Raw genomic sequence first — 21,828 nt, forward strand, 5'->3', positions numbered from 1 at the left:
GTCTGTCTTTATTATTTTATTAGCTCCAGGCCACTGACAACACAAATTTTGAGATGATTTTAACGTGAGAATATTTTTGAGGAATGTGTCTATAGTCACTACATATTTAATCCACTTGTATGCAAACACACTATGCTTACATTTCTCCCATTCACGATCCCACCACTGAAGAGGTCAACACGCCCTCAACCCCTGCCAGAGAGCATGTTCTTGTATTTGATTAAAACATGTCTTTAATACACCCTGTGATGTGACATAAATATCCCAGCAATACCCCTGGTCTTGCAAAAATAAAAATCCTTTTCACAATGAGGTCTTGTTTTATCGGCTTTGTGACGGGGTGATGACAGTGCTGCAATTAACACCAAGTCGGTAATTGGCCGCCTCGTTTTGAGCTGCGCTTTCTGCAGTGCCTACTGCAGCACACATTTTACTGCGTGTCTGCCCATGTACGGGTGACGCTATCAGATGCTCCTCGGGTGATGCCACCATCTGCTCCTTTCATCTTTCTGTCCCCATCCCATACCTCCTTCCCTCCGTCCTGCCCGCCTGTCCGCCCACCCGTGAACGCAGTGTCGTGATGGCGACGCAGACGTATGTGACCGAGCTGACGGTGTCGCAGCCGGCGCAGCAGCAGCAGCCCCAGCAGCAGTACGTCCATGTCATCGTGTCCGGTGAGTGGCCTGAGGCTCGGGCCCAAAATCCTGGGATGATGACCCAGGAAGGACCATTTTATCATCGCATATAACTCTCGATTTAAAGCTTTCGTGACTGCAGGGATTCATCTTCTTGGTTCTTTCGGTAAAGTTCCCTTCTACGTGACTTTACCGAAAGAACCAAGAAGACGCATATAACTATATTCTTAGGTTTTTTCGGTAAAGTCACGTAGGTAAAACATCAAAATTAATAACTCCTTCAGTGATTTATACATGTACAGTGTGCAGAACTTTTGTCAATCTGCTGCTGGATGAGGGCCTCCCTATGCTGTATCGGTCGTGGGGGTTATTTGAGCATACTTCACCACACTGGTCAATGCAGGTTTGTGAAGGTGGGGGAGAATAAATGCTGGAGCATTGTACAGTGCAACAATGATATACTTTTCACACTGTTTGCCGCTGCCCACAATGTAGCTCCACAGCAGCCTACAATACCTGTATTATGCATAGTAGTCATCCCTTCCAAGCACTCTAGTTGAAGCCTGCTTAGCTTCCAAAATCTGACAAGACTAGTAATTTAGTCAGGCATTTCATTAGTCATTTAAAAGAAGTATACGTTAGGGGAAATGTACATGTAAAGAGGTGTAGCCGAGGGCATATGTGGACATTGGCATATAAAAACCTCATTAATGAATTATTTGGAATATATTTCATTTGTTTGAGCAAATGGAGCAGGCACAATAAACCACCATATGACCACTTCCTAAAGAAATTTATTTTTTTAATGGTAAACAATATGAAAAATGGTAAAGATATTAAGCTGTAGTCACATGTTGATGAAAAATCCCAAACATATCATGATTGGGCAATTCCACCCCATCATTGGTGACAACACCATCGTACCCACTTTTGGGAAAAATCTAATTATAAATATTATTTGGCAACACTTATCCTCGGCCATATGCAATGAGCATTGTGAGTGATGTGAGGTGGCAAGCACAGGTGATCCGGTCCTGCTTTTGGTGATTTCACCCTCAATGGGTGTACCCATGAACAGGTAATTTAAGCGTGCATGGTTTATTCTGTGAGAACAATAGCGAGCATGTGATCTTTGGTTACACCTCTATTGGTGCTGCCTGTTGTGGGAATTGTTTTGAGCCTTGTAACTGCATCACATTTGTCCTTTCGTGAGCCGAGTATCGATCACACCTGTGGTGTCCGTAGTATAAACCTGAGCCCAAAGTTTAACTAAATGATTATCTGATGCTTGTAAACTTGTATAATAACTTTACATGTATCCCTGAATAATTATGGTGAATTTTAATTAAGGTGTTAATGTTTTGAAATACTCTTATATCCTTGCATTGCATATTTACTCTAGCATTTACGTTTTATTCAACATGTGGTGGTACGCACACCTGTAAGTCTTATTTTGACGGCAAGGGTTGATGGATCACGTTCATTTGGGAAACTCACAATCCTGCTTGGCTAAGAGGTGGCAAATATATAGCAGTATAGCCAAGAGGCTTCTTAACCTGTCTGTGTATGTATTTTGGTGTTATCCCATATTTATGAATGTTCTCTGAATTATATTTTCCTTCGACATGCAAAATACTTCTTTACTCAACAAATCCCTATGCAGGACCGTCCTGGAAAGGTCTTGGTATTTTGCGAGGCTTTCCTGGATAATTAAATGACACTTAGATAATTAATGTATCCAACTGATACTATTTACAGCACCAGTGTTATTTGCTTTGTGCACCATTACTTATATTTGGCATCGGCTGCAACTATGCTTGTTTGTACGTAAGTGTAGGGGGCACTTGTGGCTTTACGGATGCACTGTGCACGGTTTTGTTCATGCGCATAAGGAGATGCCGTTAATTGGCATCCGCGCAGTCTCACCCTGTACAGGTGATCTCGAGCACAGGTCTCGTACAACAGATGGGGTTATTGTGATGTGTGCACACTTGCTTGTGCGAGAGTGCGCGCGTGCACGCTTGTGTGGGTGAGTGCATGTTTGTGCGTGTGCGAGTATGCCCGTGTGTTTCTTGCAAATAATAATGCATCGGTTGACGTAGTGTGCTGTGATCTCGGTGACCTGGGTGCAATTTCTGCACCTATGCAGTGTCATTGGAAAATGAAGGACCGGAGGCTGTCCTGGACCTCTCTCCTATGTTTATTCAAATATAATTGAGAACCTGGAGCAGTGTGAAAACATTACCGTTGGAGAAACAACAAGGGTAGCTGGGCATGTTGTTGGCCACACGCTGCATCATGCGCTGTTGAGACCTGAAAGGACTTTGCAACTGAGAAAATAAATTGGTATTCTACAAATGCTTACCTAGGCTGTCTCTCAGGCAGTGCTATATAATGTTAGTGAGCAGAAATAAACTTTAAAATTACATTGAAGCATGTCATTTTTGCACTTTAGCAATGTCACTGTAACTTCCGAGACATTTTAACGTGTCAATGCAATGGCATCACTTGAGCATGATGATTGAGCACCTGGCAGTGATTTTAAAGTAAAACATTTCATGATCAAAGTCTCAAACTCATGTGTTAGAGCACAGGACACGAGGTACATAGCTGTTTGTTATTTGGGTTGAGCCATCTTTCAAAAGATTCTCACTAATAGATCTTTGCCTGTCTTAAGGCTAAAAATATTTGTTTCTTTGTGTTAGTTTGTGCGTATATGCGGATGAGGTGGCACACGGGTGAGCGCACTGCGCCCTGAATCTATAACCGGGGTTTGATTTCTGGTCATGGATATCAGTGGCAAGTGCTATCTAATCCTGTCTTGGGCCTCACCTAGATTGACTGACTCGTTTCTGTGTGTGTTGTGGTCTGTTTGTCTGTGCCTGCGTGCGTTTTTGGTGTGTTTTGTTTGAGCAAGTGTCTGTGTATTTGTGAATTTCTGAGCGAGTTTGTCTGTGCACTGTTTCAATTCCAGTAACCTGGGTGAAATTTTCTGCAGAGATATTGCTACTTGAATTTGTGCAGGGCCTCCCCCTTGGTCAACTGAGGCCTAAATGAGTACCTGGTGCTGTGTGTGAAAATTAACCCTGACAAGACAAAGGCTGTTTTACTGGTCACACGACTTTTTATTGTGCCATGCCAGTCTTAATGAGTGCTTGCTAACAGCACTTTCTTCTAAAACCTGCAATGTATATGTTGCACTTCTTTTACACCCTACGTAGCCAACCATGCTAATCAGGTGTGGGGGGAAGGACAACAAACAAGACACAAAAAGCTGTTCTAAATAAATTAGTTTTTAATCTAGAATTAAAGGTGCATAGCTCCAGTGGCTTCCTAATATCGGAAGGGAGAGCATTCCAGATGCCGCAGAAGCGCATCTGAAAGTGTGCGATGCGGTGACTGCCTTTGTTCTATGGCTACCCTAAAGCCGCTGCGAGGATGACTGGTGTTTGCATGATGGTTTATGCTCCTTGATGAGATCAGCAAGGTTTTGTGGTTCATTTGTGGCAAGCGCTTTGTGTGTAATGAGTGCGACCTAAATCATGGATCTTTGTGTGTGTGCGTGTGTGCGTGCGCCCACACGTGTGTTGACTCCCCCCCCCAGAGAGCGGCATGCAGGCGACTGCCTCCACCTCGGACTCGGCACGCTCTGTGCCGCTGCAGGTGTCCTCAGCTGGGCAGCCCCCAGGGGCTGCACAGGGAGTCCAGCAGGGGCAGCAGCAGCAGCAGCAACAGCAGGTAGATAGTGCCTGGCAAGGGACTCGCTGATGGGATCTGGCTGCCCAATCACATGGGGGGGACAGGCTGTGGGATGGTGTGCTGTCATTCACATATGCGCTCTTATTTATGATCGGTAATTAGAATACAAATGTAAAGGTATTTATTTCGATTTAAAGCTTTCGTGACTGCAGGGATTCATCTTCTTGGTTCTTTCGGTAAAGTCACGTAGAAGGAAATTAATAAAATAAAATAAAACATTTTAATTATAAAATAATTCTCACGACGTTTCGGCCACAACGCAAGCAGCCGTCTTCAGGTGGACTTTACCGAAAGAACCAAGAAAATGTAAAGGCATTGTTTTGCTACAGATTCAGGTACTGGAGTATCATAATCATCATCTCACAGGCAATGCTAATGGCAATCTACGAATAGTACAGGGTTCCCTCGCTTTATGCGGGTTCAGTTTGTGTGATTTTGCGTATTTCTGCCCAAAATTCGCGATATGCAGTTTGAATTTACTCAGGCAGCTATGCGGTCGGACGTGGGACAGCGTTGTATGCACTACTCGGCAGGCAGCTTGTCTCGTGCGGTTTTTCTTTGTGAACCCTTATGGAATGCGTCGACCACATAAAGCAAGGGAAACCTGCAGTCGTAGTACCTGCAGCTCAGATATCAATTCACACCGTGTCAGTTCTGGAGGTTGTTTAATCATACTTCATGGCCCTGTGATGTATAAGCACCAAATGAATTAATCACTTTCAATATTTACAGTGCCTTTATCGTCATCATCATCTTTGATCAAACCTCTACTGGATGAAGCATCCCCAAACCATCTCCATCCCTCACAGTGCCTTATAAAAGAAAATCCATGAACACATCCTTACAAGGGAAATAGAGAATAAGCTATTGTTTTTCAAAATGGCCCTTCATTGTCTAAAATGTCAGCCTAGAATAGTATTTATTGTAAAAGGCAGTGTTAATGTTGTAGGTAGTGAGTTGGTTTCATCATTGATCATTACTGTACACCTCGCTGTCAAAAAATCCAAGATCGTTATTAATTTGAATGTGATCCATGTCTTTTATATTATCTCTTTTATTCCTTTTTGTCTTGTCACGTTTTAACAACTCCCAGTGGCATTAAACTCAGTGCAGTAAACATGTCACATCACCGCTTTAAAGAACATCACTGTGCACGAAAGACCCTTTGTTGGAATAATTGTGATTGATACATAATAATGATCAGGATGTTTATGAGTAAAATGCCACTCGCGTTCGTTTGTGCATTTAAACAGCATGTTATATAGTTTAAAAGTTAGTTTACCGAGATAGTTTTAAGATGCAACATACATAGTTTGCGTCGCTTTGCAGGACGGTTAACTTATAAAGGAGCACCTTGTCACTGCGGCTGATAATTGTGAAATGTGCGTCGACAACGAAGCAAGCAATTTGAAAATGTACTTTAGCCTTTTCATTATTATTACTATTGTGACAAATGCCTGTTAAGTGTTAATAATGTTGATGTAAATAAATAACTGTTGTAATTTGTTTTTAAATAGAAGTACAACAGAGAATATAATTTGTGTATCTCTTGGAGCTAACTTTTGTGCCACCCACTATCTCTGTTTTGGTTTAAAGACGTCATCTCTATTCCTTCAGGTGTTACTGCAATTCTAAAATTTCAAGTCAAAGTATATCCTTGTTCAAACTCACAAATGGGTGGCACTAACTTGTGTTGTTGTTCCTGAGCCAGTGTTAAATATTGCTTGAGCCTGTGGTGAAGGGAGAGTTTCTCCTAATGACCTAAAATCACGATGATTCATTATTTGTCCAGGAAAGCCTCACTCGGTCTCAAGACTCTTTCCGATGTTCGGAAAATTCCTCGCCGAGTTTTTTTTTTACCGCAAGAATGGGACTTCTCTGTTGTATAACTGCTACCACTACTGAGCAAAATGAAGTAAATATTTAACGTTTATCTTTTGTGTTTTTTAGTTGAGGGCAAAGGTGGCCTTTATTAGCCTGGCATATTCATTCATGGTGATTATGCGAAGCTTATTGTGTCAATACAAAAATAAAATGTTTTATCGCCACGCAAGTACACAAACTCAGCCCATCATCTGTACAGAGTCGATTAAGCGAATACGGCTGTGGGAAGGTAAAAGCGGTACCCCTCTGGGATAGACTCATTTACGCCCTAACAAATGTGGACTTTGCACCACTTGGCTCAGGGCTCTAAGCAGGAGCACCACTCCACACTCACGTGAGCGGGGAGACCACTGACTTTTTTTCGAATCGCACAAAAGCATGCCTAACGCGTGTCGTTATCTGAACGTAATGTGCAGAGGCTGGTGGTGCAGACGTCCACACCTCCCCAGAAGTCTACGCAGCCCCAGAGGGTGCAGGTCCCGCAGCAGGTACATTGGCGCCCACACCCAAGCCCCCCACCCCAGTATACCTTGACTCGTGTTTACAGAAGGCAGGTTCCTCGTAATTTTTGTGGTAAAGAGCCAAATTTATGAACAAAAGGGCTAGTCATTTTTATAAACAAGTGCAAAAATATTCTGTTTTTGTGAATTGTAATACAATTCAAATAGAACAGTTTTAAAAAGTTAGTGCAGTCAGTACTCGGACAAGCATCTTAGCTGCACTAACTGGGTACTAGACGTGAATATTTTAAACGTGGAAACACTTATTCTTTGGTTCTTTCGGTTAAGTCACGTCTGAAGATAAAATAATAAATTAAATAATAGCATATTATGACGTTTCGACTGCAACACAAGCAATCATCAGGCATAAAAGAAACGACCTCTCTCTTTGTGCCGATATGTGTTCTCTCTCTGTGTGTCCTTGTGATGTCTGTCTGCTTGTATGTCTGTCTATAGTTTTCTAGTTAGATTTTTGTTGCTATTTCTTTTATGCCTGATGATGATTGCTTGTGTTGCAATCGAAACGTCGTAATATGCTATTATTTAATTTATTATTTTATCTTTAGACGTGACTTAACCGAAAGAACCAAAGAATAATTCCTGCAGTCACGAAAGCTCCAAAATTAAGGTGGAAACACTTTTTAAAAACACAGTGAGCCCTATTTATTTATATTTTTGGATAACGTGTGTGTTAATGTGTGGCCCGCCAAAGGTATTTGAAAGTCGTATTTGGCCCTTGGTACGGAAGAGATCCCCACTCGTGAGTTAACGAAGGGTGGAGAGATGGTAGGCGGAGTTGGAAGTGTTAATCCTGGGGCCATGAAGCCTGGTGTTCGGGAACAGCTGCTGCAAATTCCAATTCTACCAATAGTTCTTGTCACCTTTAGAGTAAACCTTGGCGAGAGATGATTAATGATTTTCTTGTTTTATCAAAAAAACTAACTGCAAAGCTGCCTTTGTGTAACGCTTAAAACCGCAAGGCACAATTTGTTTAGTTTTTATAACCTTGTATGTTGTTCAAGAGTTTTTCCTCACCAACAATGTTTGTTATTTGAAAACAAATTTTTGGCCTCATTGCCCGTGAATGTTGTAGTTTTCCAGCCTCTTGCTCTGCGGAGGAAACTTGCAGTTATTCCGGTCCGAGTGTTAGTGATCCGCACGTGTTTTACAAGTGACTCGAATTCACTCGAGTGGCCGAAAAAGCACAGGAAACGTGCAAATAAATAAACAGTGCGTCGAGCAGAGGGTACGGTATGCTCATTAAAAGCAAGACCAACATTTCCAGTCTAAAACGCCACATCATCTGCTGCGCTTCCTGTTTCGTCGATTTTAATTCAGCTTTGTTGACTTTTCCTGGCACACATTCACTTAAGTCGGTGGTCACGTTTTAAAGCAAAATGGAAAGAAAAAAAAATTGTTCTGGCAAGTGGTTATGATAAACCACTGCAGCCTCGGCAGACGGACAGTGCATTCAAAGCGGATGAGTTGCACGGGCTGTACAAACCCCCCTTTGACCTAAGGAAAAGTTTATATTGTGCGTTTGCTGTTATCTGAATGGAGGATGTCCGTTTTCAATAGTGGAGTCATCTAAACTTGCATGGGGCACACAGCAGGTCGGTGGCAATGTTACTGCTGCTTTTACAGGCCAGGCATCCACAACTCTTTGGCTGGTGAGCTACCCTGGTTTGCACAGAATGTGCGTTGGGGTGATGATGTAGCTCGAGTGCCTTGTAAATATATAAGACTAGCTGTTCTACCCGTATTCGCCCGGGACTTGGATCCACCACGCCCGGCCGCCTTTGTCTCCCCAGTGGCGATGTTCACACACCACAGCAGTTACTCGTTTGAGGCTGAGTCGACCTAGGGGAGGCCCAGGACCGGTTAAAATAATCGTCACCGGTAGTGGCCGTGAGCGGGAATCGAACTCGGGTCGCCGGGTTCGTAGCGCAGCGCGCTAACCACTACACTACAATGCGTTACGCTTCCACATGCGCGGGTCACGTGACAGATTTGACGTCACAGCTTACTTGCTGTGCAAAAAATATATGCATTATTGAGCTCCCACCCCCCCAAAAACGCACAAGTGTATTTTTATAATTTTTGCATGGTGTACAGTCTGGAAAGTACCCACATGGCAAGTTTCCAGTTTGTTGCATGTCGGGAAGTACGCTAAACATTTTGAATAGACACATATATTCACAACTTTGCCTTTTATATATATGGAGATTAAGCTTAAAACTATGATAGAGATGTTGGGTTGTGTCTCGTGTTCTGAAATCGATTCCACTGCACGAAAAAAAAAGTTCTCTGTGAAGAACTGGTTCAGGTGCCCCACTGCTGCACTGCTGGTGTGCCCGCGTGTTCCACAGACGCTCCTGCGGTGCCGCATGCTACGCTGTGCTCGGAAAATACTGCCAGAAGCAGGAGGGTATTTTCTCGAAACGTTAAAGGACCTTATTGAGAGCTTGTTCTTGTGTGCGCGTGTGTGTGTGTTGCGCACGGTGTGCAATGTCGCAGGTGCAGGTGCAGCATGTGTACCCCAGCCATGTGCAGTACGTGGACGGCAGTGACCCGGTGTACACCAATGGAGCCGTGTGAGTGCTCTTGGCCAGTGGACCGCAGTGCCTGTGGGCTACACCTGTACACACACACACATACTCTACAGACAGAGTCTAATGGTAGCCAGAACATTTTTGTGTTCGAACATAATTGCAACGTCAGTAGGAATTCAAGCATCATCTTCTATCATGATCAGCCATTGTCTGTCTCCTGCTGGATGAATACCTCGCCCATGCTGTTTCTTTATGGGTCTGTGTTTGGCATATTAATCTCAATCTGCACAGGAACTAATTCCTTCACTCTATCTCCACGTTGGTTATCCTCGTGGGCCATTCCATCACTAGTTTTGGTTATCGGCCACCATTCCTTCTTGGTGTGTTATGCCCAAGCCAACTTGCTCTTGTTATTTCGGTGTGTCTGATTTTATTTATTCCCTGGCATGATGCTTTGCACACTTGGCAGCTTATGTTTCCATTATGGTGTAAATAGGATTTTTAGAAGTGATTTATTTATCTTGTTTTAATGACGAGTGATGCAGGAATGTGTTCCGTGTACTTGCACTGCAAGTGGCCATCACGATGCTACATTCCTTGCTTAAAAGTAGCAGGAAGGATGCTCAAAACTATTGATTGAATGTTGTGATATTGTAATGAAGGTTACAGTAAATGAATCTTGTTTTTAAAAGTTTCGGTGATATGTTCAACCACTTCAAATGTACATTTGTTGGTTGAAAAGCAATACATAACATTCCTATCATTGACTATTCACAAAACTGACTTCACATTTTTCTTCACTTTGCGGTGGTATATATAGTTGTATATAAATATTACGGTATCAAGTATTTTAAATAAATTAGTATAGTTTTGTGCCGTTTGTATATTCAAATAACTTCATGTTGTTTTATACAATGTAAAGTACGGATAAAGTTAGTGTTGCACTTTTAGCACTTTTCTAGGCTTGATGTGTGTAAGTATTTGTGCATACAACATTGCACAGCAAACCTACAACTATTTAGAAAAAGCGATGCTATTCCAACTATTCACACATGGGCCCCCTGACATTCGGGAAAATGGAGGTTACAGGAGCTGTGTTTTAAATGTTTTGGATGTAAGTGGTGGCCGGATGGCTTAGAGATCAGAGGGCTGAGCTCGCACCACTCAAATCGTGGGTTTGAACCCAGGCAGCCACAATAGTGATTTTATTTAACTATGCAAAGCGGGTTTTTCAAGAGAAGAGAGATAATGGGCTCAGCCCAGTCATCATTGACAGTACACAAAAAACTCGCATTAAGTTTGTGTTTTCACCTAATCTGGTTGCCAGCTCTGAGAATTTAAATGATTGGTTTTACTGTGATGCCACCAACATTACTCTTTGGCAAAGTAGTTGCGAATGTGTCAGTCCCTCCTGAATGAACCCGTGAGAAGTTTTTTTTTTTATTGCAGAGGTAGCTCAATGATATTGTTTTCCGCGTGTCATCAAACTCAAAGGGCTGTTCTACTCTGTAAGAGATCCAAATGCAGACTTGGACTCATGCCGTGACAACGATGGTACCATCGGGATAAGACTTGGGAGGGGGATGGGGGAGGGAAGGAAAAACACCAAAAAAAAGGAAATTAATTGTTAGATGTTTGGTTTGCAGGGACAGTAAAGGCGATTTGCTTTGCTTGTGGGCGAGCAGGCGAGCAGCATCCTACCCTTACAGTGAGGCCCAGCTCTACGGCCAGGGAGAAGGCCCTGTCTACTACGACTCACAGGTACCAATGTGTGCAGCGAACATGCAGCAGCTGCTGCCGCCTTTATTATTGGGAAGTTGCATCACGACACGATCGAGCTGTTTTATACAACGGTTCTCCAATCTTGTGAAGTGTCTTCCCACTCATTATGAGCATGGGGGGTATTATTGTTGTTCATCTCTGTTTATAGCGCTGATCAGTGGTGAACATGACTGGTATAGAGATGATAAGTTCAGGATTAGACGGTGAAAATACTTTCTGCAGTCGTGACAAGTTCAGTGGTATGGAGTCATCTTATTTGCAATGTTCTTCAAGGGTTTTTCTTTAATATATCTTTACTGCACAAGTCTACATTGTAAAATCAACTTGAGATTCACTTGAACATCAGAGTTTTGTCCCTAACATATGAGCCATGTTTATTTTTAGTGTTTAAAATGTGTTGTGGTTGTTTTCAATTGTGTACAATGCAATGTGAACCAAACATATTAAATTACCATAATTACATAATTGTGTATTGACTTGCTCTCTGTAAGTACTTAGTAAAATTTTTAATGTGCACCTCTTGCAAGGTTGGCATGTAAAACAACCTTTTCATCAAAGGGTAATTGTATAGCCACATTGTCTCCCTGCTCAAAAGAGCATCTTAGAGAGCTCATCTCTCTTAGCCGCCCTGAGCCAGTGGTGGTCATTCCGCATTCCTATGGTAGGACCACACTGTCCATAATACAACCACTGTTGGAATCCCACAAAATTATGATAGTCATATCGGTGATGCTGAAGGGATGATTATGATGGTGATATTGGGTTGAGTCCACCTTCAACCGAAATTTGATCTTGTGACTTTTGTACAACTGGCAGGTTCTAACCACAACCTAATCTTACCAGTGCATGGTAATGTTCCAATTCACAAGGCATGTAATGATTCTAGATCCATTGAGTGTAGACAATTATTACACTCGTGATGCGTGTGTTGTATTATAGGCGTAAGTATTAACTATTGTGTATATATATATACACAACTCGCAAGGGCTATACGTGTATTTGTGTGCCGTGGGAAGAGTGACTCATTTCGCCCCTGCCCCCCAGGGCCGTGTCACGACGCAGCTGGGTACCGTGGTCTCGTCGCATGGCCTCATGAGCACAGGCGGCAGTGGCGGCGGCAGTGAGATGGGAGCAATGGGGGTCGGCGGTGGGCAGGTGCTCACCGAGGCCGGGGGTGCGTACCTCATCCAGACGATGGACGGCTCGGGGCAGTCGCTGAGCCAGGCCACACGCGCCTCGCCTGCCACGGTGAGAGTCTGATGGGACGTTCCCGCTCGCGACGGAGGGGTCAGGAAAAATGACGCAGAAGCGCCAAAGTCGAGCCAGCAGATTTACTCATGGCTTTTGGGGTAACAAGAGGCACTGGTTCTGCCAAGCTGGTGTGTGCGAATAGTTCACCTGCTGTGCAAAGTTTGTTCAATACAATATCATGGTCTTTTTTTAGCCTTCACTGTAGTTAAAAAAATAAATGCTAGAGTGTTTCCCCTGCTCAAACAAAACATGGCAGTACTAGTCTATTGTCGGCGTTGAGCCAACCATTGGCGGAAGTTCCACATCGGCATGACAGGTGCCACCCTCTGTAAAACGACTACTGTTGGCATCCCGCAATGTTGCGTTACTTTTACTTTATTGACTCAAGTGGCTGAGTTGACCCCCCCCCCACTACGATTTTCATTGTATGGCTTTATGAGTTCAACACAATCATGTATGGCACTGCACCACCTGGCTGATCTGTAAGAAAGTCAGTCGGTAATTAAGCATGTCAAAAACTTGTACAGAAAGGCATATGAAATAGCTCCGAGGACAGTCCCCTTGTGCGCAGTGTCTTTGGTAATTCTTAAACGATTATTTTGGTGTTTCTGTGTCTTTTGCCTCTTGATCCTGTTACTGGCGAGTGTCGCATACATTTTTCGTTGAAGCCTGTTGCACACGACCACCTTTAACCGACGCTTGCCCTCTGAATCGCTTTTCGTTGTTTTATTTTAGCATTTTATAGCAAATATTACATAGAGTCGAATTAATGTTCTTGTAAAGTAATTTATCATTGTGAATATTGACAGAAGTCCACTTAACTCGTGCCTGCTGGTGGTTGTTTAACACGTTTCACTCACTTATTATTTTCCTGAGTGTGTATGGTGTATGTGCAGCTGTGACTTAATCAGTAAATGTGAATTGTTTAAAAGTCCTAATGTTGAAAGTCTTCGCACACTCATGAAAATAAAATTTGTGAATTACGCATTTAATACAATATTTGCCTGCTGCTTGCTTATAAATACTGTATTCAGCAAAACTGTGGTGAGCCTCTTAAGCACTTGCGATTCTATTGCCTCTTATTTTTTCTTTTATTTTTATCTTTTGAGTTTCCAGGCAGCGATTATTTTGCTCAATTAATTGGTCTCTTTGCTGACAAAGCACGTAGGCCCACAGCCCTTGTCCCTGGCTTTCTGAGCTGCCTGTGTGCCATCTCGCCATCAGATTGAGTTGACGTTTGAGACCCTGCAAAGCTCTGAGGGTTTCCCGAATCAGCAAAGTTCTCTGCTAAACCACCATGTAAGTGTCCACTTTCTCTCTAACCCCTTCTCTTTTTGCTCTGAGCCTTTCTGCACTCCTGTCCTTTTTTGGTTTTGCCGATTTTTTTGCATGCCACTTTACACTAGTATCTCTGCTTTGGATTGAAATGGCTTTTTTCGCAAACATGGCATCGCGCAGTCTCAAAATCTGTTGGAGGTTTTGCTGGTTTTTTTACATGTTAACTTGGTGGTGCCCATATATTCACCGCCATCTCGCCCTTTGAAAATCTGGTCATGATCCCCCGTGCAAAGCCAGTGTTAATACCGTGTATAAGCCAGGAGAGGTGGACATTGGCAGAAATTGGCAGAAATTGGCAGCTTCGTGGCTGTGGTTGACGGTGCACTGAGATCAACGATATGTTAATGTCTTATGTCGAGCGCTAAATCCCTGCCCGTCTTGCCATTTTAGTGGCAGTCCGTAAGCGATTGTGTAGCGGATGGTGGAACAGACTAAAATGCAACGTCAAATAGGACAGAAATGATGTGTCTTAATCGGTAGTGGGATAACAGGTGTGAGTAAAACTTCTCCACAGTCTGCCGGCTAGGCCCAATTCTTATCACATTCAACTAGAAATGGAGTTTCTCTTATGCTGTTTTGCCTGTTTGTTACACCTCATTGACCTTACTCGCACACGTGACATTGCATTCACAAATTACCTGAAAATAGAAAAAATTATCGGAGTGATTCAGGTGATGCTCATGTCGTACAATTTTATTTGTGCGACATCAGCAACAGTTGAAACGTGAATACAGCCTGATTTAATTAAGTACAATTTCAAGATGAAATACAGGGGCTGCGTTGGCTGCAGAAGCACAAACAGCAAATACTTTAAACTGAAAAGCACTGTCGTCAATGGTGCTTTCGCTCGGCATGTTAGCTTGTGACAATCTATCGTTCATTTATGAGGCAGAAGGATGACGAAGTGTTTTAATAATGGTGGTAAAGTATTTGTGGCCTGTCCTCCTTTTTATACGTTGACCGGTCATTGGTGTCAGAACCCAGATGCCCAAGTGTGTGTTTGCCCATGCTTTTCAAGGCACACAACTATCTGGGGATATTTCAAGAATGCACAGGAAATCCCATTTGAATGGCTCTAGTAGCCTAAAGTAATCACAATAAATTACAGTCATAAAACCAACACGTACAGTGAGTGGAGCCAACAGATAGTTGAAGTAAAATCGTGTGTTGGGTGGCAGTGTCATGTTAAAATATTCCCCGTGATGAGCTATTGCATTCATGGTTATCTCCAAATGAGGCAGGGTTAAATGGCTGTGGGATTTGTAAATAACAAAATCAAGGTGGGGGGGGGGGAAACACTACCAATAATATGCTGATATGGTGCTGGCATGGATTCCATGTGCCACAAGAGCCATTGCTGCTGTCACAGTCTGTCTTCGTCAAAGTTTTTTCAACGTTTGTTCCCACTATTGTAGTTTTCACGACGTTTCGGCCACAACGCAAGCAGTCGTCTTGTGGCCGAAACGTCGTGAGAATTATTTTATTATGTTTTATTTTTATTATTTTATTATTTCCCTTCTACGTGCCTTTACCGAAAGAACCAAGAAGATGAATCCCTGCAGTCACGAAAGCTTTAAATCGAAATTTATTGTAGTTTACCTGGATAGAGCAGTAGACGAGGCTAATATTGGCTGTGTCTCAAGAGGCTGCACCAAAATGTGCGAGTGCCTTCGTTCTCAAACACAAGCGAATTGTAGCCGCCTTGTGTCATGCCACATGCAGTGAAGTAGTAGTCGTAGACGTTTAATTATCACCAGGTAAGAGCCCATTGAAATCCGAAGTCTTGTCTTTCAAGGGAGGCCTGGTATGAGTTCAACAAAGGGGAAAATTTCAAAAGTATATACAAAATAACACAGAATAAAGACACTGTAAGAAACATTTTCATACACAATGAATGATTATAATAAACCTTATGGGGAAAAAATACAACTGGTAAAGGTTTCTTCAGTTTTGCCAACTTGGATATGTAATTTGTTTTTACGAATGCAAAAAAGAAAACATGCGTAAGCCTGTCACATGACAAGGGCTCGTCCGCTGTTCCTCGTAATGACGCATCCTTGTGTGTGTGCTCCCCGCCTCCCCCCCCCCTTCCACGCGCACCGGCACCGTCGGCCACAGGTGCAGTGGCTGATCGACAACTACGAGACGGCAGAGGGGGTGAGCCTTCCGCGCTGCACCCTCTACAACCACTACCTGCGTCACTGCCAGGAACAGAAGCTGGACCCCGTCAACGCAGCGTCCTTTGGCAAGCTCATCCGCTCCGTGTTCCTCGGCCTCCGCACGCGGCGCCTCGGCACCAGGTCTGGCGCCGTCGCAGGATGGTCGGGGGAGTGGGCAGCAGCAGGCAGTGTTGGGGGGGGGGGGGGAACGTACACGCATGTTGTCGCTTGTCAGATACGTACTCTGTAATGACTGGGCATGTAATGATTTGCACCGATTGCAATTTAGTAAATTGTTGTAATTTGGACTTGTGGTTGGAATCAATGATTGTATTTTTTGTCTCTTGGTATTGTGGTGAATGTAGCGCCACTCGTTGCTGTGCAAGGTTTATGCGAACCGATTACATGCACCCTCCATACGAATTGAAATTAATAGATTATTGCACCCACAATGTGCTACATGTATTCTGAGCATAATAATATACGAATCGATGCATCATTTGACACGTAGAAATCACTTCTTAAAATGAATCACAAGTTAGGGTTGTGATTCATTTTAAGAAGTGATTTCTGTTTTGGCTTGCTGTTTTTGTGAAAGTAGCATCTCTGGAGTGCGCTGATCTCACTTACCACTGTGTGCGCGTTGGCAGAGGCAACTCGAAGTACCACTACTATGGCATCCGCATCAAGGCATCATCCCCGCTCAACCGCATGCAAGATGACCACCAGCACGCGGCCCTGAGGCAGCAGCCGCTCATCCAGAAGCAGCGGTGCGGACCGTACTCACACCCACCTGCAACCATGGCCACAGCGCAAACAGGGACCTATACTGCTCACATGGAATGGGGAATATGATCCAATACATTTCAAGCACAGGGCCCACGGTCCACTGTAAGATGCACTAAAAGGTCCACGAAAGGTTGTATGGAACTATCCCAACTGCAACCCACTATTACAACTGCAACCCACTTATACGTTCCACTGCCAGTCATGTGGGACTAACACGGACAAGTCTCACACAGGTTCCACGGAGCTTGCATATAACTGGCTGCAGGTATCGATACAGGTCCATACAGCTCACATGGCACCGGCTAACCAGGACTGCCCATAGTGTGCCCAGTAGCAGAACTCGCCACAATGGTCACCACCGGTTCCATGGGACTGGGTCAAAAGTCCAACTCATGTAGTTCACAGAGGGCCCAGTACCGAGTTGACAAGGGATGGGCTGTGAGGCACAATTAAGATCCAGCACTTGACTCAATGTCCTCTACATATTATGTGGGTTGCAATTCCCTGATCTAAAAAAACAAATTAAACAGGTGTGAACAGTTAAGCATTTCTATTCTTTGGTTCTTTCGGTAAAGCCACGTAGATAGAAAAATCATAAAATAATATGAATTCTTGCAGTCACGAAAGCTTTAAGTCAAGAGTTAAACGTTTGTTTTATAAAAATAATCTTGTGGGATTATCTTCTTCTTCCACACGTTTGTCCCACTCATGTGGGGTCCGCTGACCTTGCCAACCTTCTTCACACTGCCCTGTCCTGCGCCATCTCACTTTCCGCTCCTCGGACCCATGTCCACATCGCCCCACCTCTTTTCTGCCTTCCTCTTGATATATTTCCTTCCACTTGCATCACTTGCACCTTCTGACCCACATCATTTTCCTGCTGTCCTCTCTGCATGACCGAACCACACCCACAGCCTTTTCTCTCTCATCTTCTCTGTGATTTCTACCACCTTGAGTGTTCCTCTCACTTATTTTTTGCTCACCCTATCCTTCCTTATTAAACCCGCCATCCACCTGCAACATCCTCATCTCTGTGACGGACTTAGTTTGGTCCTCCCTCCTTCTTGTGCCCCAGCACTCGGCCCCATACAACAGCACCGGCCTCACCACCGTCTTGTACTATACACTACACTATACACTATACTATACACTACACTATACACTACACTATACACTACACTATACACTACACTATACACTACTATACACTACACTATACACTACTATACACTACACTATACACTACACTATATACTACACTATATACTACACTATACACTACATTGTACACTACTATACACTACACTATACACTACACTATACACTACTGTACACTACACTATACACTACACTATATATTACACTATACACTACACTATACACTACACACTTTTCCCTTCAAACAAACTGGGACCCTCTTATCGCACACCACACCAGTCATCTTTTACCATTTTAGCCATCCAGTCCTTGTTCTTATTATCATTTCTCCTTCTCGTGATCCATCAGCACACATCGTTGCACCCAGGTACTTAAACTTGTTCGTCTTCATTAACTGGTCACTTCCAATTTGCAACCCTCCTGTATTATTTCCACTGAAATTTGCCACCATGAACTTAGTCTTTGTCCGACTGATCCTCAACCCATTCCCTTCAATATTTAATGAGCAAACTATCAACAAACCAGACTTGAGAAACAAGTAGTATACAAATGTTACAGGGACCTACACCATCTCGCTTTACATATTGATTTCTTAAATTGTTTGCTATGTGTCCAGTTAAAATCAAGTATTATGCCCACAATTAATGCACTGATTTAGTGCCTGGTCTTATTTTAAAAGTGGTGTGGTCACCCTGTGTTTCGTTGCACACAGTTTCAAGCCAACAGCAAAGGCGGACGGAGTGGGCGAGGCGCAGGGCGTGGGGCCGCATGGTTCGGCTGAGCAAGCTCTCGTCGCTCAAACCCAGCAGCACCAGCAGTTCCTAGGTAGAGTAACACCCCGGTGGTTTACGTCGGGGATGCGTTCCTGAAATAGGCGCGACGACGAATATCGAAGCGACGTCAATCAAAGCAATTTCCAGGGGTGGGTAGTGGAGGCGAAGGCCGAGGCCACGAATACAAATAGGACGGACGATGATGTCCGCGATGTAGGTGTGTGTTGAGCAGAGGTCGCAAACGGGTTTTGATTCCTTACTCGTACCCGGCCGCACCAGGGTCGCAAACGGGTACCTGTACCCGGCCGTACCCGTACCCGGCCGGGTACGGATAGGGTACGGGTATCGGGTACCTGATTGCGACTTCTGGGATGAAGCCATGTTGCAGGCGCGGTTGGGTTGATTCTAGGAACTTGAATTGTGAGAAGAGACAAGACGTTGGGAAATGAGTGACAAACAGTTACTCACCAGTGACTCACGGCCTACCCGGCCGCACCAGGGTCGCAAATGGGTACCCGTACCCGGCCAGGTACGGGTAACCGGGTTTCGGGTAGGGTACGGGTATCGGGTACCCGGTTGCGACCTCTGGTGTTGAGGCGATGCAAATCGGGCAGCGGTGTTAATAAAGTGATGACGTATTTGCGAAATGACGTGAAAGGGGAGACATAAATCGGGCTATTGCTGTACCAGACGATAATCGTAGAGAAGTAACATTTACTGTGATAATGTTAATAGCTGCAATTTAACGGTCATTGGTGCTACAATGCAGTATTGTATTGAATTAGTGGGGGAAACAAATACAAATTTCCATTTGAGTTGACTACTTTTAATATAAAATTCGAATAAAATTTAGAAACAAGTTGTGTATATTTAGCATTACAACAATGGTATTTATTTATCCTGGCAAGCTTCGCTGAGCCTGAAACCTTTTGAGGATGGTTCTGCATTCGAATGTTATGCCAAATATTTTTTAAGGTGTTATGCCAAATATTTTTTTATAAAGAATGTTTTATATGTGGAAGGAAAGTGTAGGGCCTGGAGAAGATCTACGTATACCAGGACATAACACCCAACGTCTACACAGAAGGGTTCCAGAACCCACTTTCTGTGCTATCATACTCCTGGCCACCTTGAAGCCTAATGGATTTGAGAATCTGATCAATTATGTGATCAACCAATCCTTGCTTTCAAAGCACAGGCACTCAATTTTAACTGCAGCCATTTCACCCCACGGAGTAGCGCTGTGTGCAAACTTCAGCCTGTGGGGGTCAGAGCCAAGGTTGCCTGTAGCTGTTGTTAGTTTTGTTGTGTTTTTTCTTTGGTTGTGACTCTTTGTGGCTGGCACCCTGCCCCCCACAGATGCGTCACGGGCACTGCCAGCGTTTGCAGAGGTGGAGTGGGGGGAAATCACCTTCCCGCCGGGTGTTTCCATTGAGCACGTGCGCACGCTGCAGACGCTCTACCGCGAGCATTGCGAGGTACAGCCCTGTGTGTCTATGTGTAGGGGAGTGGCAGTGCAGTGGTTTAGTGAGCTGTGCTACGAACTCGGCGGACCCAGGTTCGATTCCCGCGCACGGTAAACACCAGTGACAATTATCTGAACAGGTCCTGGGCCTCCCCTAGGTCGACTCGGCCTCAAATGAGTGCCTGGTACGGTGTGTAAACATCGCCACTTGGGAGGCAAGGCGACCGGGCATGGTGCTGGCCACCCATCCCCTCGTGTACCATTCTGGCCTTCATAGGTGCTCACTAACAACACTTGCCCCAAGTCTATTAAGACGATATGGGGGGATCTTTGTTACACGTATGTGTAGCCTCCTTGTCACTCCATCGTTAACTGTTCCCTCGTACGTTACTTGTTTCCTGCACCCCTGTTGAGGGCTCGAACTACCATACTGACGGTTTTGTGTCATCCTCGTTGTGTTCTCAACCACTACACTGCAGGTCAAAACACAAATGTTACTCCTTTGGTCCTTGAATCGCTCAACTTTGGAATTCCCTCCCATCATCTCTTCCCCATTTCTTAAAACTTTGCTCAAGTGGCTACTTACTATATCTTCAGCAGTGCTGTTTGTTGCTGGCCTTTTGGCATGTTCGATTCTTTGGGCCTGTGCTTGGCAATCATGACTCAAATATATATCTTTCTCTTTGTGTTGGTCAGTGCCCTGCCCTGTGAATCTAGGCCACCTGACTGATTTCTGGCCAAAGATGTGACTGTGGTATCCAAAGCTATTGTAGGGCCTCCCCAAAGTCGACTCAACTTTAAATAAGTACATGGTGTGGTGTGAAAACCATCAGCACTTGGGACACAAAGGCAGCCAGTCACAGATGTTGGCCACATCACTATCTTGCGTGTCGTGTTGAGCCTAATAATACGTGAGCGCTAACAGCACTTGACCCACAGTTTATAAAAGTATACACAAGGTGTCTTTGTGTGTGCGAGTGGAGATGAGCCATTGTTGCTGGTGTGCGCACCTGTAACTTCCAGTATATTTGAGGCCACGAGCAGTGAGTGAGATGAGTGTTGTGCCTTCCTCTTGCAGGCCATCTTGGACATCGTGGTGAACCTGCAGTTTGGGTTGATTGAGACCATATGGCAGACTTTCTGGAGGTACAGCCCTCCGGATGATGATGATACTAGCATGGACGTACAGCACAGGCAAGTTTTTGCTCATAGACACCATATATGATACGAAATCATGGGACCTCCTTTGCCAGTACCAAAATGTGAGAATAGGTTTTCTCCTTTTTTCTGGCAACACCAAATTGAAACCTTTTACAAGGAATCATGTCTGAATTAACCACAATACTTGTGGTGAAAATGCAAACAAAAAACGTACTCTGATAATATATGCATTGTCTTTGAAACTGACTGGTCCACACCAGAGACAGCTTTTTTTTTAGCCTAGTCTAAAGACGGTGTTAGACCAGAGGACGAGTATTGTGGTTAATGCAGACATGATTCCTTGTAAAAGGTTTCAGTGGGGTGTTTTAACATCTCAACACAGCTGTTTTGTTGCCAGAAAAAATGGGAAAACCTATTCTCATGATAATATGTTATACAAGGAAGCCTCGTTGGGTCTCGAGACTATATTTAGGGAGGTAATTGTAATGAAATGCTTGAAAATCGGAGTGCCTCAAGAAAACCCACCACACAAACACATCATACATGTCATTAGATAACATGCAAAGTTGTACACATGTAGGTTCCCATTTTGAGCACTGACATGTTGTGTAAGGCAGTGGCC

At 44.0% G+C, this 21,828-nt stretch overlaps 1 protein-coding gene across 8 annotated transcripts in view; it reads left to right on the forward strand.

The window, feature by feature from the left end:
- The window catches only part of LOC133349439 (transcription factor RFX3-like), a 45,023-nt gene that overhangs the window by 9,780 nt on the left and 13,415 nt on the right, over nt 1-21,828 (forward strand). For 2 of the 8 annotated variants that reach the window (XM_061562933.1, XM_061562878.1), the window contains exons 2-13: nt 574-674; nt 4,240-4,373; nt 6,695-6,766; nt 9,296-9,372; nt 10,977-11,091; nt 12,157-12,360; nt 13,588-13,662; nt 15,820-16,001; nt 16,511-16,630; nt 18,520-18,632; nt 19,940-20,058; nt 21,124-21,243. In XM_061562933.1, coding sequence (XP_061418917.1) covers nt 581-674; nt 4,240-4,373; nt 6,695-6,766; nt 9,296-9,372; nt 10,977-11,091; nt 12,157-12,360; nt 13,588-13,662; nt 15,820-16,001; nt 16,511-16,630; nt 18,520-18,632; nt 19,940-20,058; nt 21,124-21,243 — 1,425 coding nt within the window. In that variant the 5' untranslated portion in view covers nt 574-580. The remainder of the gene's footprint in view (nt 1-573; nt 675-4,239; nt 4,374-6,694; nt 6,767-9,295; nt 9,373-10,976; nt 11,092-12,156; nt 12,361-13,587; nt 13,663-15,819; nt 16,002-16,510; nt 16,631-18,519; nt 18,633-19,939; nt 20,059-21,123; nt 21,244-21,828) is intronic. The other 6 variants (XM_061562888.1, XM_061562905.1, XM_061562896.1 and 3 more) reach the window with 6 other exon arrangements.

This window comes from Lethenteron reissneri, chromosome 4 (genome assembly GCF_015708825.2).
Source record: "Lethenteron reissneri isolate LAM-NWPU_2019-01 chromosome 4, ASM1570882v1, whole genome shotgun sequence".
In the NCBI taxonomy this organism is placed as follows: Eukaryota; Metazoa; Chordata; class Hyperoartia; order Petromyzontiformes; family Petromyzontidae; genus Lethenteron; species Lethenteron reissneri.